The sequence below is a fragment of the Pelophylax lessonae genome (genome assembly GCF_965119305.1).
Source record: "Pelophylax lessonae genome assembly, chromosome: 6".
NCBI lineage: Eukaryota > Metazoa > Chordata > Amphibia > Anura > Ranidae > Pelophylax > Pelophylax lessonae.
Genome location: NC_138773.1, coordinates 330,934,478 through 330,953,059, shown reverse-complemented (window position 1 = coordinate 330,953,059; position 18,582 = coordinate 330,934,478). Strand labels below are relative to the sequence as shown.

General features: G+C 48.6%; 1 protein-coding gene across 1 annotated transcript; it reads left to right on the top strand.

Annotated features, from left to right (window-relative positions):
• Nucleotides 1-52: 52 nt before the first annotated feature.
• Nucleotides 53-18,382, top strand: LOC309558767 (uncharacterized protein; the record flags this gene model as incomplete). Its single annotated transcript, XM_082261815.1, has 4 exons — nt 53-368; nt 7,209-7,741; nt 8,262-8,479; nt 18,312-18,382. 4 exons carry the CDS (start codon nt 53-55, stop codon nt 18,379-18,381), a joined length of 1,137 nt encoding a protein of 378 aa, XP_082117941.1. The 3' UTR covers nt 18,382.
• Between the last annotated feature and the right edge of the window lie 200 nt (nt 18,383-18,582).

The window sequence follows — 18,582 nt, the reverse complement described above, 5'->3', positions numbered from 1 at the left end:
AGGTGTAGCAGAGGAGACAGTTCTAGAAATAGTGGGGGAATTCTCAGATCTAATGTCTTATAAGAGAAATGTGATACAACCCACAACTGGGGTCAGACAGACAGTGGGGGGGCAGAGGGATGGACAGTCAGGTGTATGGCATTCTCCAGGATATGATATTGGGGGGAAGGGATATCTTGATCAGGAGGAAGAGGAGAAATTGATGGACAGGGGACACCCCATACTGGTGAGAACTTTACCTTCAGCGAAAAATTTATCACTAAAGCTGCTAAAATATTTTGGATCCAGATCGAAGTCTGGCGGAGGAGAGTGCGATGTGACCAGGGTGGATGGACAGACATACTGCGCCATCTTCCAGAATCAGGATGGTAAGTCCTATTATCTGTCACCCCAGAAGATGCCACCACTCACCTACATACATTACCTGACATGGTGTATAGACTGGAGAAGTAACCAGTTAGATGTTAGCTTTTAGGGATCATTTACACTTTGCTTTAACTTCAACACACATAAAAGCGCCTACTGCTTTAACATGATTTTTAAATTGCTTCATGGTGCCCTGGTGATGATGCTTCAGTGGTGCTTTTTGGAAGCTTGGCACATGCCCTGTGTGTGTGTGTGATGATATCTCATACGTGCAATTTCTCCAAAACAAAGCGAAGCTAAAGATGAATTAAAACCTCTCAAAACCTTCAGGGGCTTCAAGCAAGCTTTGTTATAGACTTCTATGGAGGCTTTGAAGATGCTTTGAAGCACCTCAAAAGCGACAGGGGTATAATTTTTTGAAGCAAACGCAAGGCGTAAACAAGACTGTAAACTAACCATTTTATTTAGTGACAGGGGCTTTGACTTGCGTTCAGAAAGCATTAAAAAAGCGTGTCCGAAGCCATGTTTTGAAGCAAATGTAAATCAGCCCTTACCTTGTCATCTGTACGGAAGGAATGAAAGCTGGAATCTGATTGATTGTTCTGGAATCCAGGTCCTTCAGGATGTTGGACACCTATACACAGAGGACAATATATACAGTATCTTACAAAAGTCAGGACACCCCTCACATTTTTGTACATATTTTATTCTATCTTTTCATGTGACAACACTGAAGAAATGACACTTTGCTACAATGTAAAGTAGTGAGTGTACAGCTTGTATAACAGTGTAAATTTACTGTCCCCTCAAAATAACTCAACACACAGCCATTAATGTCTAAACCGCTGGCAACAGAAGTCAGTACACCCCTAAGTGAAAATGTCCAAATTGGGCCCAATTAGCCATTTTCCCTCCCCGGTGTCATGTGACTCATTAGTGTTACAAGGTCTCAGGTGTGAATGGGGGGAGGTGTGTTAAATTTGGTGTTATCACTCTCACTCTCTCATACTGGTCACTGGAAGTTCAACATGGCACCTCATGGCAAAGAACTCTCTGAGGATCTGAAAAAAAGAATTGTTGTTCTTCATAAAGATGGCCTAGGCTATAAGAAGATTGCCAAGACCCTGAAACTGAGCTGCAGCACAGTGGCCAAGACCATACAGTGGTTTAACAGGACAGGTTCCACTCAGAACAGGCCTCACCATGGTCCACAAAAGAAGTGGAGTGCCGTGCTCAGCGTCATATCCAGAGGTTGTCTTTGAAAAAATAGACATATGAGCGCTGCCAGCAATGCTGCAGAGGTTGAAGGGGTGGGGGAGGGGTCAGCCTGTCAGTGCTCAGACCATACGCCGTACACTGCATCAAATTGGTCTGCATGGCTGTCATCCCAGAAGGAAGCCTCTTCTAAAGGCGATGCACAAGAAAGCCCACAAACAGTTTGCTGAAGACAAGCAGACTAAGGACATGGATTACTGGAACCATCTCCTGTGCTCTGATGAGACCAAGATAAACTTATTTGGTGTCAGATGGTGTCAGGCGTGTGTGGCGGCAACCAGGTGAGGAGTACAAAGTCAAGTGTGTCTTGCCTACAGTCAAGCATGGTGGTGGGAGTGTCATGGTCTGGGGCTGCATGAGTGCTGCCGGCACTGGGGAGCTACAGTTTATTGAGGGAACCATGAATGCCAACATGTACTGTGACATACTGAAGCAGAGCATGATCCCTTCCCTTCAGAGACTGGGGGGCAGGGCAGTATTCCAACATGATAATGACCCCAAACACACCCCCAAGATGACCACTGCCTAGCTAAAGAAGCTGAGGGAAAAGGTGATGGACTGGCCAAGCATGTCTCCAGACCTAAACCCTATTGAGCATCTGCGGACGGAAGGTGGAGGAGTGCAAGGTCTCTAACATCCACCAGCTCCGTGATGTTATCATGGAGGAGTGGAAGAGGATTCCAGTGGCAACCTGTGATTCTCTGGTGAACTCCATGTCCAAGAAGGTTAAGGCTATGCTGGAAGATAATGGTGGCCACACAAAATATTGACACTTTGGGCCCAATTTGGACATTGTCACTTAGAGGTGTACTCACTTTTGTTGCCAGTGGTTTAGACATCAATGTCTGTGTGTTGAGTTATTTTGAGGGGACAGCAAATTTACACTGTTATACAAGCTGTACACTCACTACTTTACATGTAGCAAAGTGTCATTTCTTCAGTGTTGTCACATGAAAAGATAGAAAAAATATTTACAGAAATGTGAGGGGTGTACTCACTTTTGTGAGATACTGTATCATCAGTTCAACCACCTGTCTTCCACGCATTGTAAATTATGCCGATTTGCTCACCTATTGTTTACTGTGGGTTCTGTGTTTACACTTATAATAATGTGTCATTTTGTACTTTGTTTTAGCCTTGTTGCTGGCAGTCTGGTCATCCCAGCTGGTTTAAGTGTGCTGAATTAATTAGCATGTGAATGATAACCTTGTCTAGATGGGATTAGCCATGAGTCAGCTGTACCTCGTTATCTAACCATTGTGTGATTTTTTGGGTAAATATTCGGGTCATTGTTCATGTAATGACTGACATACTTCTCAAGTGTATAAAAAGTATGTTTCTTGTTCAATAAAGTGGTTATTTTCAGATCCATACAAGCTAAGTTCAGGCTAGTTTTGTATGGGGGCGCTGTAATATCTGATACCTATGTTTAGACTGAAGGAAGCGGTATTCTGACAGAGGCCCACAAACACAGTGTCGATCGCGGTTCCATTACAGCGGTCTTAATGTGGTTAAACAAAACCCAGGCTTCCTTGTGTGACAGAACTGTCCCACACTCCGCTTGAGGGCTCCTGTCAGTATACGGCTTCCTCCAGTCTGAACATATATATCAGATATTACAGCTGCATATTGCAACCAAGCACTAGACGGGACTCGTTTAGCTGCAAAACTGGAACTGATTTATTGAACAAGATTACAGGCTTTTTATACACCTGAGAAGTATGTCAGTGACCACCCAAATATTTTCCCAAAACATCACACAATGCTTAGATAACGAGGTACAGCTGACTCATGTCTAATCCCATGATAGAGAATCCTTAAGGCCCCTTTCACACAGGAGCACCACCCGACGGAGTCCGTTCTGCTCAGCGGGGGATCAATCCGCCGATCCCCGCTGAGCAGGCGGATGACAGCCCTGTCTCTGCTCTGTGTGCAGAGATGGAGCTGTCAGAGCCCCGCTGTCCTCTATGGGGAGATCGGATGAGAACGGACCGCCTGTCCGTTCTCATCCGATCCCATCCGATCCGCTGGACGGAAGGAAAATAGGGTTTCAATCCGTCTGGATTTCACGGACAGAATCGGAATCGGATAGCATAGCAGCGGTCGTCAATGGAGATGTCTTCGCTGACACCCGCTTCCCCCTAGGGATGCATGGAGCATCCGATCAGGTCCGCCTGAAAAACTGACAGGCGGATCGGATCGCCCATGTGAAAGGGGCCTAAGAGTTTAGACAAAGTATCCAATATTCACTAGAAACATTAAGTTAATTAAACAACACCTTGACACTCAGAGATCTCATTCCAGGTCAGACTTGCTAGCATTCAGCTCACTAAGTACAATACACATTATTACAAGTATAAACACATCCCCCAATAGTTTGCTAGCAGGCAATAGATCTGTTAATTAACGCAATTTTAATAGTCAGTGACTATAGCAGAAGACCGATTTAAAATAAACACATTATGGAAGGGGACCCCAGTGGTTTGAGCGGATTATGTTAACATCTACAGTCATTGCTGGTTTGAGGCATAGAGGCCCCAAATGTGGATCTGGAACCTCCAGTTCCCAGAGTCTGTGTGTTTTGGGGAGACATGAACTTGAATCAGAAACAAGACCACTCCACGGATCCCCCAGGCACACACCTTCCAAAGAGTAGTGTTCCCCTAAATGCCAGGGCCCATAGTCAGTGGGTTAGAGGCTTGCTCCCAGTCCTCTCCAAAAGCCCCGGTCCCAGCTAGGTCTGTCAAACCTTGTACCTGTAAAACATACTTTGCTTGCTGTGATTCAAGGAAGAGTCTCACAGACACATATAAACCTCAGCACAATCAGTACTAAAAAAATGAGATTCTTCTGTTATTTATGATTTTCTGCACAAATAAACAGATTTATTACTTTGTCTGAGCCGATCTTAAAGAAGAATTCAGTAAAATAGTCATGGACTGCTTGACAACCAGCAACTGCTAAGACAATGAACACTTTTGTGAGAAGTATGTAATGTACAATATAGTGTATACAGTGCAGGGGTCCAGGATGTGCAGAGAGTGCAGGGGTCCAGGATGTGCAGAGAGTGCAGGGGTCCGGAGTTTGCATAGAGTGCAGGGGTCTGGGTGTGCATAGAGTTCAGGGGTCCAGGGTGTACAGGGGTTTGGGGTGTGCATAGAGTGCAGGGGTCTGGGGGGGCATAGAGTGCAGGGGTCTGGGGTGTGCATAGAGTGCAGGGGTCTGGGGTGTGCATAGAGTGCAGGGGTCCGGGGTGTGCATAGAGTGCAGGGGTCCGGGATGTGCATAGAGTGCAGGGGTCCAGGATGTGCAGAGAGTGCAGGGGTCCGGGGTGTGCATAGAGTGCAGGGGTCCGGGGTGTGCATAGAGTGCAGGGGTCCAAGATGTGCAGAGAGTGCAGGGGTCCGGGGTGTGCATAGAGTGCAGGGGTCTGGGGTGTGCATAGAGTGCAGGGGTCCAAGATGTGCAGAGAGTGCAGGGGTCCGGGGTGTGCATAGACTGCAGGGGTCTGGGGTGTGCATAGAGTGCAGGGGTCCAGGATGTGTAGAGAGTGCAGGGGTCCGGGGTGTGCATAGAGTGCAGGGGTCCGGGGTGTGCATAGAGTGCAGGGGTCCGGGGTGTGCATAGAGTGCAGGGGTCCAAGATGTGCAGGGAGTGCAGGGGTCCAGGGTGTGCATAGACTGCAGGGGTCTGGGGTGTGCATAGAGTGCAGGGGTCCAGAGTGTGCATAGAGTGCAGGGGTCCAGGGTGTGCATAGAGTGCAGGGGTCCGGGGTGTGCATAGAGTGCAAGGGTTCAGGGTGTGCATAGAGTGCAGGTTCTACTTAGAGTGCAGGGGTCCGGGATGTGCATAGAGTGCAGGGGTCCAGGGTGTGCATAGAGTGCAGGGGTCCGGGGTGTGCATAGAGTGCAGGGGTCCAGGTGTGCATAGAGTTCAGGGGTCCAGGGTGTACAGGGGTTTGGGGTGTGCATAGAGTGCAGGGGTCCGGGGGGGGGGGCATAGAGTGCAGGGGTCCGGGGTGTGCATAGAGTGCAGGGGTCTGGGGTGTGCATAGAGTGCAGGGGTCTGGGGTGTGCATAGAGTGCAGGGGTCCGGGATGTATATAGAGTGCAGGGGTCCGGGATGTGCAGGGGTTTGGGATGTGCATAGAGTGCAGGGGTCCGGGGTGTGCAGAGAGTGCAGGGGTCTGGGGTGTGCATAGACTGCAGGGTTCCGGAGTGTGCATAGAGTGCAGGGGTCCAAGATGTGCAGGGAGTGCAGGGGTCCAGGGTGTGCATAGACTGCAGGGGTCTGGGGTGTGCATAGAGTGCAGGGGTTCAGGATGTGTAGAGAGTGCAGGGGTCCGGGTGTGCATAGAGTGCAGGGGTCCGGGGTGTGCATAGAGTGCAGGGGTCCGGGGTGTGCATAGAGTGCAGGGGTCCGGAGTGTGCATAGAGTGCAGGGGTCCAGGGTGTGCATAGAGTGCAGGGGTCTGGGGTGTGCATAGAGTGCAGGGGTCCAAGGTGTGCATAGAGTGCAGGAGCCCAGGGTGTGCATAGAGTGCAGGGGTCCGGGGTGTGCATAGAGTGCAAGGGTTCAGGGTGTGCATAGAGTGCAGGTTCTACTTAAGAGTGCAGGGGTCCGGGATGTGCATAGAGTGCAGGGGTCCAGGGTGTGCATAGAGTGCAGGGGTCCGGGGTGTGCATAGAGTGCAGGGGTCCGGGTGTGCATAGAGTTCAGGGGTCCAGGGTGTACAGGGGTTTGGGGTGTGCATAGAGTGCAGGGGTCCGGGGGGGGCATAGAGTGCAGGGGTCCGGGGTGTGCATAGAGTGCAGGGGTCTGGGGTGTGCATAGAGTGCAGGGGTCTGGGGTGTGCATAGAGTGCAGGGGTCCGGGATGTGCATAGAGTGCAGGGGTCCGGGATGTGCAGGGGTTTGGGATGTGCATAGAGTGCAGGAGTCCGGGGTGTGCAGAGAGTGCAGGGGTCTGGGGTGTGCATAGAGTGCAGGGGTCTGGGTTGTGCATAGAGTGCAGGGGTCCGGGTGTGCATAGAATAGACTGCAGGGGTCTGGGGTGTGCATAGAGTGCAGGGGTTCGGGATGTGCACAGAGTGCAGGGGTCCGGGATGTGCATAGAATAGACTGCAGGGGTCTGGGGTGCGCATAGAGTGCAGGGGTCCGGGATGTGCATAGAATCGAATGCAGGGGTCAGAGTGCAGAGGTCTGAGATTTGCATAGAGTGCAGGGGTCTGAGATTTGCATAGAGTGCAGAGGTCTGAGATTTGCATAGAGTGCAGAGGTCTGAGATTTGCATAGAAACATAGTAATATACAGCATGCATGTACTGATTATTGGCATTCAGTGGAGAGATGAGCTAATATCTTGGAGGTCAGTGTAGAATTATGATGATACATTGGGAGTCAGTGGAACTATGATGATATATTGGGGGACGGGGGAGACTATGATGATATATTGGTGGTCAGTGAAGAAATGTTCAGTAATGGGACGGTAGAACAGCCTGATCACCTCCTGTCATTGGGTCACGTTTAGCTGGTTGTAGTCTTCATGGATTATCTTTCCCTCACACAGATCAGAGAAGAGTTCTGGGAAGAGGAAATCATATTATAGAAGTCACCGTTCCTGTGACAGTTCAGGATATCGGAAGAGGAGATCTTGCCAGGATCCGACAGTTGTCCGGTGATGAGAGACTGAAGATGTTGCAGCAGTTGGCTGCCAGAATTCCCAGAATTTCCCGCAGTGGTTCCTCAGGAGAGAAAAGGGACTCCAGTGGTCCCTCAGCTGCTGCACAGAAAGAAGAAGAGCCATTTGACATCGACAGTTCCCCAGAAGAAGAACCAGACATTTGTCCTGTCTGCCTGTGTGAGATAAAAGATAAGGCTATACTGGATAAGTGTAAGCATGCATACTGTAAGGGATGTCTTAAGGATCTCATGGACCATAAGCCTGTGTGTGCGATATGCGGAGTCTCCTATGGGACAGTCACAGGAGACCAGCCAGATGGAACTATGACTGTGAACACAAACAAATACTCCTCACTACCGGGATATCCTGGATGTGGAACCATAGAGATCATCTATAACATCCCATCAGGCATCCAGAAGGTGAGTTCAGACCTCAGAATTAATGACAGAATCCTCCTGACTGAGATACAGAAACCTCTGACAGCCATGGATTCCATAGAATTCCAGCGATCCTCCATGTTATCCATTCAGGGTGAAGAGAAGGAATCCTCTCACCTGCCCTCCTCCCCCTCAGCAGTAAATGCCCTCCTTTCCTTCACTCTCTGGCTGCAGGAGCTGAAGGAACCTCCAAGTATGGATGAGCATGTGACCCCTCCCCCTCTCCCATGTGACAGCTCTGGTGCACTGTAATTGGCCTAGCACTGTCACATGGGGGCAGGGAGGGAGTCCTGTGTAAGCTCTGATAAGTTGGAGCTTACACAGGGCTTTGTCCTCTTGGAATGTAACAGCGGGGGATGGAAGGAAAGGTGGGTGCTGTTGTGTATGGGGGGGGGGGGGGGGGCAGTAAAGTGTTCTGTATGGGAAATGAAGACTTCCTATCTAGCTGTGTGTGCAGCACTCCCTCCTCCCTTCTCATGACTCCCATTATCTCATTATCCAGGAGAATCATCCTCATCCCGGAAGACATTTCTCAGGTACCAGACGTTGGGCTTATTTACCGGATAACAAGGAGGGGAGGGACATCCTGCGCCTGCTGAGAAAAGCCTTTGACCAGCGACTGATCTTCACCGTGGGAGATTCCGGCATAACCGGCGCCACCGACACCGTCACCTGGAATGATATCCACCATAAAACCAGTACATCCGGGGGCCCACAAAAGTAAGATAAATATCATATACAGAGGGGGGGTTGTATGTGTGTTATATACAGGGGGGGGGGTTGTATGTGTGTTATATACAGAGGGGGGTGTATGTGTGTTATATACAGGGGGGGGTTGTATGTGTGTTATATACAGAGGGGGGGTGTATGTGTGTTATATACAGAGGGGGGTGTATGTGTGTTATATACAGGGGGGGGGGTGTATGTGTGTTATATACAGAGGGGGGGGGTGTATGTGTGTTATATACAGAGGGGGGTGTATGTGTGTTATATACAGAGGGGGGGGTGTATGTGTGTTATATACAGGGGGGGGTGTATGTGTGTTATATACAGGGGGGGTGTATGTGTGTTATATACAGAGGGGGTGTATGTGTGTTATATACAGAGGGGGGTGTATGTGTGTTATATACAGAGGGGGTGTATGTGTGTTATATACAGAGGGGGGTGTATGTGTGTTATATACAGAGGGGGGTGTATGTGTGTTATATACAGAGGGGGGTTGTATGTGTGTTATATACAGAGGGGGGTTGTATGTGTGTTATATACAGGGGGGGGGGTGTATGTGTGTTATATACAGGGGGGGTGTATGTGTGTTATATACAGAGGGGGGTGTATGTGTGTTATATACAGAGGGGGGGGGGGTGTATGTGTGTTACATACAGAGGGGGGGGGGTGTATGTGTGTTATATACAGAGGGGGGGGTGTATGTGTGTTATATACAGAGGAGGGTGTATGTGTGTTATATACAGAGGGGGGTGTATGTGTGTTATATACAGAGGGGGGTGTATGTGTGTTATATACAGAGGGGGGTGTATGTGTGTTATATACAGAGGGGGGTGTATGTGTGTTATATACAGAGGGGGGTGTATGTGTGTTATATACAGAGGGGGGGGGTGTATGTGTGTTATATACAGAGGGGGGGGTGTATGTGTGTTATATACAGAGGGGGGGTGTATGTGTGTTATATACAGAGGGGGGTGTATGTGTGTTATATACAGAGGGGGGTGTATGTGTGTTATATACAGAGGGGGGTTGTATGTGTGTTATATACAGGGGGGGGGGTGTATGTGTGTTATATACAGGGGGGGTATATACAGAGGTTGGGGCTGGGGGGTTACATATGGGGAAGGGGGTATGTGTAACGGACCCCCAATTATTTCTGTCTTAGGTCTCCCGAATCCCCTGTGATGCAGTGACTATTGCCCCCAATTCCCCCCAAACATAAGCCTAAGCTCGATGAAGGGTAAAAACAAAAGACTCTTTATTCAACAACTCACTTCCAATATATACAGTCTTAGGTGCTTGATTACATCATGCAAATGTATTGTATACAGAACATAATTAACATACCTGGCCATCTGGACAGACACAGGTGAATGACATTGCAGCATTATCATAATTGACAAACAACAAGTCCAAACATAGCCGAATTCCCATTCCTAGAAATGTGAACACACCTCACCTCTAAACAGATGAAAGTAGAAGACATCGGCTCTCAGACTGCCCGTCTCCATATACAACACACCTTATTATAAGTGTCCATTCACATCCCCCCAGTATACAATAGCTGAGTCTGATGTAGTTAGCATCTGTTTAGTCTCTCATTGTATGAAGTCCAGGGTCTGTGTCGCTTGGGGTGAGTAACAGAACTCCAAGGGTCCCCCCGCATTCACCCCCACCCAGAGCCGCACTCTCCTACAAGCCAGGGCCCATAGTCCGTGAGCAGGAGGCTGGCCTCCACACTCCTCCAGTAGCCTGTAGCGAACGTCCCAGCAAATGGGCGTTCATCACAGTATGTATATACAGAGGGTGGGGGGTTATATATGGGGGGGAGGAGGGTATATACAGAGGGTTCAAGGGGTTATATATGGGGGAAGGGGGGTATGTATATACAGAGGGTGGGGTGGGGGGTAATATATGGGGTAGAGGGGTGTGTATATACAGAGAGTGGGGTGGGGGTTATATATGGGTGTGGGGGTGTACGTATGTACAGAGGGTGGGGTGGGGGGTATGTACAGTATATACAGATGGTGGGGTGGGAGGTTATATATGGGGGGAGGTGGTATGTATATACAGAGGGTGGGATGGAAGGGTGATATATGGGGGATGGTTATATATGGGGGGAGGGTAGTATGTATATACAGAGGGTGGGGTGGGGGAAAATATATATGGGGGAGGGTTGTACGTATATACAGAGGGGGGGGGGGTTATATATGGGGGAGGGGGTGTATGTATATACAGAGGGTGGGGTTGGGGGTTCTATATGGGGGTAGGGGATATGTATATACAGAGGGTGGGGTGGAGGGCTATATATGGGGGGAGTGGGGTATGTATATGCAGAGGGTGGGGTGGGGGGGTTATATATGGGGGTAGGGGATATGTATATACAGAGGGTGGGGTGGGGTTATTTATGGGGGGAGGGGGGTATGTATATACAGAGGGTGGGGTGGATGGGGTTATATACGGGGGGGAGGGGGTGTATGTATATACAGAGGGTGGGGTGGGGTTATATATGGGGGAGGGGGGTATGTATATACAGAGGGTGGGGTGGGGGGTTATGTACGGGAGGATGGGCGTGTGTGTATTTGCAGGGGGTGGGTTGGGGGGTTATATACTGTGTACAGGGAGGGGGGTATGTATATACAGAGGGTGGGGTGTAGGGGTATATATGGGGGGAGGGGGGGTATGTATATACAGAGGGTGGGGGGAGGTTATATATAGGGGGAGGAGGGTATCTATATACAGATGGTGGGGGGTATATATGGGGGGGTATATATAGGGGAGGGGGGTATGCATATACAGAGGGTGGGGTGGGGGTATATATGGGGGGAGGGGTGTATTTAAATACAGAGGATGGGGGTATATATACGGGGGAGGGGGATATATACAGAGGGTGGGGGTTTTATATATGGGGGAGGGGGTATGTTTATACAGAGGGTGGGGGGTCTATATATATATATATATATATATATATATATATATATATATATATATATATATATATACACACACACAGAGGGTGGGGTGGGGGGGTTATATATGGGGGGAGGGGATATGTTTATACAGAGGGTGGGGTAGGGGGTATATATGGTGGATGGGGGGATATATATATATACAGATTTATATATGGGGGAAGGGAGGTATGTTTATACAGAGGGTGGGAGGGTTATATATATATATATATATTTCCTGGCTCTGCGTCATGCCATCATACTACGGGTCAACTCTGCCCCTCTGACCCCCATAGGACATCCCTGAAATAGCATAAAAGGCAGGCAGTACCTGGTGGAGGTGTTCTTTTTTTCGTCCTCGCTCCGGACACCTTGAAAATTATGTTATCCTTCCTTGTGGCCTTCCCAGGTTCAGCCTCTCTCCTGGGTAAGAAGACCCCCTCTTATGGGCTGTAAATCTCCCTGGATGGGGGTTCCCCTTGGTGCTGGGGGTAAGTTACATTGCAGTATAAATTGCTGCATTTCATAGTGATACCATTAATTGACAGTCAAAACTGACACAGATGCCGTATTACAGTGGAGGTGCTTTCCTCACTGTTGTTACAGTATGAATGATGATATGAAGCTGGCTGGCAATTTTTTTGCTGTATTTTTTTCCCCTTAAACATGCTTGCTGGCTCTTGTAGTTCACTAGAGATGGTGGTTTTGCATGCTCCAGTGTGGGGGGAGGGGGCCAGCCCAGGCTTCCTCTGATCACCTTGGAGCTTTTGGTTAATCAGTGGAGACAGTCTGCAGGTGCAGCTGGCTTCCTTTTCCTCTGTGGCCATACACTGTGTGTAACTGGGTCTCTGCTGCCCTCACTGTGAGTACATGCACATCCTGGTCTACTATGCCTGTGTTGAAGCTTGGGGTATTTTTGTCTGAAGCTGCTGCCAGCCTCAAAGCACTGAAGATTTTTTTGGGAAGGAATGCGTTTTTGTTTTTCATTATCTTTTTTTGGAAAAAAAAAAAGAGAGCAATGTAGGTGGCCAGGACGGAATAAATTTTCGTCAGTTGGTCACTCTGAATAGATCTGATTGAGTGTGGAGCCACGGTGTTGTGGGGATGAATGTGAACTAAGCACCCTGCAACTTTGATTTTAATTCCACAGGAGATCACATACTGAAATATTGACACGGCTGTGAATTCTGTCACTTGGCGAATGCTTCACATCATCTTATCACTAATTTGGAGGATATGTCAGCTATACCTTAAGGAGGTAGTCCAAGGATCTTCCTCTCACTATGCTTAGCACATGAGGTGCTGGGAGGATACGTTGCCAGGAAGGAGAAGGTGTCTGTGCCTTAATGGGGTGGTCAGAGGTTCTCCTGTCCACTATTTATAGCCTCGGTTATTGTGAACACCGGATGTAGTCACCATTCTCAAGTGTTTGCATATAGCTGCTGCTTTACAATACTGTTGCTACCTGCTGCAGAGACAACAACAAGGTTACTTCTGTTTGTGGACAACAGAATAAGCAGGCACTTTGTGCAGCCTGTGGCTATCCTATTAGTCCTTATTGCTTAGAGCAGATGAGGTTCTCCATGTGGAGGAGAAAGGGCTCTGGTTGGGAAGCTTGCGTAAAGTTTTCTCAGTTCAGGTAAAGGCTTGTTTGCCTGGCTCTTGGGGATGGCCCAGGACTACAGCATCAGAGTTGCCTTAGTCAGGATAGCCTACGGCCACACCACACCACCCTGTATGTGCTTGATCTCAGAAGCTAAGCAGGTTTAGACCTTGTTAGTGAATGAATGGGGGACCACCTGGGAACACTAGGTTCTGTACAGCAGCACATATACCTCTTAACCAGCAGAGGGCAGTAATACTGATAATGGTGCACTTAGCTTCTCTGGGTTCTGAGTCAAGCTGCCCCAGTGCTGTGGGGGACAGTTCACCACTCTAAGTCCATGGGGGCCCTTGCATGTTCTGCTTTCTGAGGCTTTGCAAAGTCTAACAGCCATAGGCATGCTTCCTCAAAGCAGAGGCAACAGGGGGTTTGTGGTTTCAGAAGCCTTGGCGCTCCGGATGCTTTGGGGCTGTATTTCCCATGATGCTCATGCACTCTGAAGTGTAGTTGGGCATTGTGGGAGGTGTGGTTCTGGGGTGCCGAGGTTCGCTATCACTGCTCTAGAGCTATGGTCAGATGCAGGTATTAAAAAGAAAGCAGTGTACAATGTTTGCATTACCTCCCATACCCTGGAAGACATTTTTAAATGTTTGAGGATCAATGATCGCTAATGTTCTCATCCCTGCAGCAGTTTCCTGCTTCCTTACCATAGCTCCCATGCTCCACCAATCTGTCAACAGTTTTAAGGAGTGATTTTTGGCTCAGGGCATTCTTTCGATGCGGACGCAGAGGTGGAGCATGAATATTTATTCCCTCTCTTGGGTCACAAATGTCAGATGGCCTTTGGATTAATCTTAGTGCTAAGCACATGCAGGTATTTATGAAGGTTCCTGTCTTTAGGACAGAATCCTGGAAAACCATTCTTCTGGTGGTAAGGAAGGGAGGCTGGTGCCCTTTTCTGGACTTAGCAAATGCTAGTCTACAGGTCTGGGTTCATCAGCACTCAGGTTTTTTCTAGCAGACAATGACTTGACCTAGGTCATGGTATGTTTTTTGGTTGGCATTCTCCCCAGAACCCTCTTGAGGGTACTATCAATCTTTATGGCATTTATTTCCTCAAGTGACATTTTGCAGATAGCGAAGTAGGGGTGCTGCTGCTAAGTAACGTTTTTGCCTGCAGGACCCTCTAGATCTTGGAGTATCTTGTCAATTTTTAGTAGATTCAAATCCAGTCTACTTAAGTCCTGGATCGCTGTTCATTGCAAGCAAAGGTCATGTCCATCCTTCTGGGTCCGGGTATGTTTTTGGTCACGGGCCCCGCCCCAGAACCCTTCTGGAGGTACTATCTATCCTTAGGGCATTCGTTTCCTCAGTGATATCCTGCTTAGAGCGACGTAGGAGCACTGCTGCTAGTTAACGCCTTAGCCTGCAGGACTCTCGAGAGCTTTCATCTTGTCAAGTTTTAGTAGAATTGAATTCAGTTTACTTACTCCTAGATAGCTGTTCAGTGCTAGTTAAGGTCATGCCCATCTTTCTGGGGCCTGGGATCCTGAGCATTATGTGGACTATATCCTGGTGTTGGCTCACTCCAGGGATTTTCTCATAGACCACCGGGATCAAGTCTTGCAGACCCAATCAGAATTTGGGTGCATGGTGAATGTGCAGAAGAGCCAACTTTTTTCCATCCAATGCCTAACCTACCTGGGCAGGGGGTTTTCAGTACAGTCCAATACAAGATTTCTTGTGAAGAGAGAAGATTGATCGAGTTTGTGCGGGGACCAAGGGGATTAGGTCCTCAAAGGAAATCACGGTTCGTCGATGCATGAGTTTTTTTAGGTCTCCTAACGGCCTGTATCCCGGAAGTGCCTTGGGCACGGTGACACAGGAGAAGGTCTCAGCCAGAGGTTCCAGGTTCCTTGCTTAGTTTCCAACAACCTTCTGTGGTGGACCAAGAGGAGCAACCTCTCCCTGGGCGGGCCCGTCAGCCCTGGAGACTGGATCACGATTACTGCGGATGCCAGTCTCCAGAGTTGGGGGGCGCATTGCCTACAACTGAAAGTGCAGGGAGTGTGGGACCAGAGTTTGCCATGTTCCTCGCATCTCCTAGAACTAACAGCGACCAGGGAAGCGCTGAAGACGTTTTTGCCCGTAATCCAAGGCAGGAGAGTCAGACTTCTCATGGACAATACAACGGAGGTATCGTACATTGTGAAACAAGGGGGGACAGGAAGTCTGCAACTTCTCCAGGTAACTGCGGAGATCTTCTCCTTGGCCGAAGCCCATTTGTTGGACTGTTCAGCATCGTGTCTCCCGGACCCTCAGAATACCCTAGCAGACCAGTTGAGCAGGAACTTCGCCAACTACACAGGATGGATGCAAAATCCAAAATATTTGTCGAGCAATGGGGGTTCCCGAGATAGACTTAAAGGCGACACATTTCAACTGTCATGTTTTTTCCCACTTCTGCCCGCAAGCTCTGGCCCAGGATGCTCTCTATCAGAAGTGGGGCTTCAAGCAGGTCTAGCTATTTCCACCAATTACTCTGATCCTCAAATCATTGGTAAAGATCATGGAGGAGGGAGTACCCGCTATTGTGATAGCTCTATTCGGGCCGAGGAGGCCATGGTTTCCCCTTCTTTGTCGTCTGGCGGTGTGTCCTCCAATAAGGCTCCCTCAGGTCAGGGACCTTCTCATCTGCAACGGCCACACTCACCCCAACTTTGCCTGTCTGGCCTTGACTGCATGGAATTTGAGAGGAGCAAGCTCCAGAATCTAAATCTCTCAGACTCAGTAATGTCCACCATTCTGTCATCCAGGAAAGAATCTACTAAAGGCCACTTATTATAGAGTGTGGCAGAGGTTCGAGGATTTCTCAGTCCAACAGGGATTTTCTTTCCGTTTCCCCTCAGTGGCGAATATATTGGATTTTCTGCAGTACGGCCTCGACTCAGGACTAAGCTTCAACATGCTTAACGTACAAATTTCAGCACTTTTGGCCCTTACCAATACCTCATGGTCAAAGGAGTCTCTAGTAGTTGGATTCCTCCGTGCGGCAATCAAGATATACCCGCCTATTCGTCCTTTTCTTTCCAAAGTGGGATTTACTGTTAGTATTAATGGGGTTGCTAAAAAGCCCCTTTTTTCCCCAGATTTGGACAGTCCTTTATGGTACCTGACATTAAAGACGGTTTTCTTGACAGTTTTGGTCTCAGCCAGATGAGGCTCAGACACTGCAGCCTTCTCCTACAAAGAGCCGTTCTGCACCTTCCTTCAGGACAGCGTAGTGTTACAACCTTCTCCGAAGTCCTTTCCTAAAGTCTCGTCGGAATTTCATTTTAATTGGGAATCGTTTCTCCCGGCCTTTTCACCTGCTCAATCAGACTTGGAGGAGCCTAGATGGTATGATCTGGATATGAAGTCTCTCCCACAGACATAGCTGCCCAGAACGGTCTCGTTCCGGAAAACAGATGCTCTTTTTTTTGTATTCCCAAAGGGTCCCAGGATGGGTATGCCGGGCCCTCCAAGAGTCCTCTCGACAGGGATAGTTAAAGCAATACAAACAGCTTACTCCCTGGAAGGCCTCCCCCCTCCTCAGGAGATCCGAACACATTCCATAAGAGCGGTGTCATCCTCCTGGGCAGCTTGGTCCAAAGTATCGGCAGACGTGGTCTGTAAGGCAGCAGGTTGGAGATCTCCTAATACCTGCATAAAACACTATAAGCTGGATGTGATGTCATCCCAGTATGCTCAGATGGGAGCTTCGGTAGTGTCTTCTGCTTTATCAAGATGTAAAAATTAGTTTCTTGCAGCAGTACCTGGTGTTTGTAATTTATTCTTCCCACCCTGTGTTTTGGCTAGTTAAGTCCCGTAGTATGATGGCATGACGCAGAGCCAGGAAAATGGAAAATTGTTACCAATACTTACCGTAATTTTCCTTTCCTGGCTCTGCGTCATGCCAGCACAAACCCTCCCTGATCCGTCACGAGCTCATACAGAACACCTCCACCACGTATTGCCTGCCTTTTATGCTATTTCAGGGATGTCCTATGGGGGTCAGAGGGGCGGAGTTGACCCGTAGTATGATGGCATGACGCAGAGCCAGGAAAGGAAAATTACGGTAAGTATTGGTAACAATTTTCCATTATACACACAGAGGGTGGGGGGTTATATATGGGGGGAGGGGGGTATGTATATACAGAGATTGGGGTAGGGGGGTATATATGAGGGGGAGAGGGGTATGTATATACATGAGGGGAAGGGGGGTATGTATATACAGAGGGTGGGGGTATATATGTATACAGAGGGTGGGGGGTTATATATGGGGGTATGTATATACAGAGATTGGGGTGGGGGGTATATATGAGGGTAAGGGGTGTATGTATATACAGAGGGTGGGGTGGGGGGGGTTATATATGGGGAAGGGGGTATGTATATACAGAGGGTGGGGTGGTGGGTATATATGAGGGGAAGGGAGTATGTATATACAGAGGGTGGGGTTGGGGGGTATATATGAGGGGAAGGGGGGATATGTATATACAGAGGGTGGGGGGGGGGTTATATATATTGGGAAGGGGGTATGTATATACAGAGGGTGGGGGGTATATATATGAGGGGAAGGGGGTATGTATATACAGAGGGTGGGGGTGTGTGTATATATATATATATATATATATATATATACACACACACACACATACACATACAGAGGGTGGGGTGGGGGTTATATATGGGGGGAGGGGGGTATTTATATACAGAGATTGGGGTGGGGGGCATATATGAGGGGAAGGGGGGTATGTATATACAGAGGGTGGGGGTTATATATGGGGAAGGGGGGATATGTATATACAGAGGGTGGGGGGGTATATATGAGGGGAAGGGGGTTATGTATATACAGAGGGTTGGGTGGTGGGGTTATATATGGGGAAGGGGGGATATGTATATACAGAGGGTGGGGGGTATATATGAGGGGAAGGGGGTATGTATATACAGAGGGTGGGGTGGGGGGGTTATATATGGGGAAGGGGGGATATGTATATACAGAGGGTGGGGTGGGGGGTTATATATGGGGAAGGGGGGATATGTATATACAGAGGGTGGGGGTATATATGAGGGCAAGGGGGTATGTATATACAGAGGGTGGGGTAGGGGGGGGTATATATGAGGGGAAGGGGGGATATGTATATACAGAGGGTGGGGGGTATATATGGGTGAAGGGGGTATGTATATACAGAGGGGGTAATTGATGAGTATTGAACAGTTGATTCTTTTCCTCTGGTAGTTTCGGTTACCCGGATCCGGATTATCTGAACCGTGTGCGGGATGAGCTGAAAGCGAAGGGAGTCGAGTAAATATTCCGGAATCGGCTCTCCCCTCCCCCTCTCTGATGAATGAAGATTGGAGATTGGTGGGTGGAGTCAGGAGTGCGCTGAGATAATCACATCTTCCAATCACTTCCTGTTCTGTATTTGGACACATTCTATCATCTTTATCATTTATAGTCCATTACTAATTATATGTGTGGGGGAGGGGGGGCAGATCTTTATGTGGGG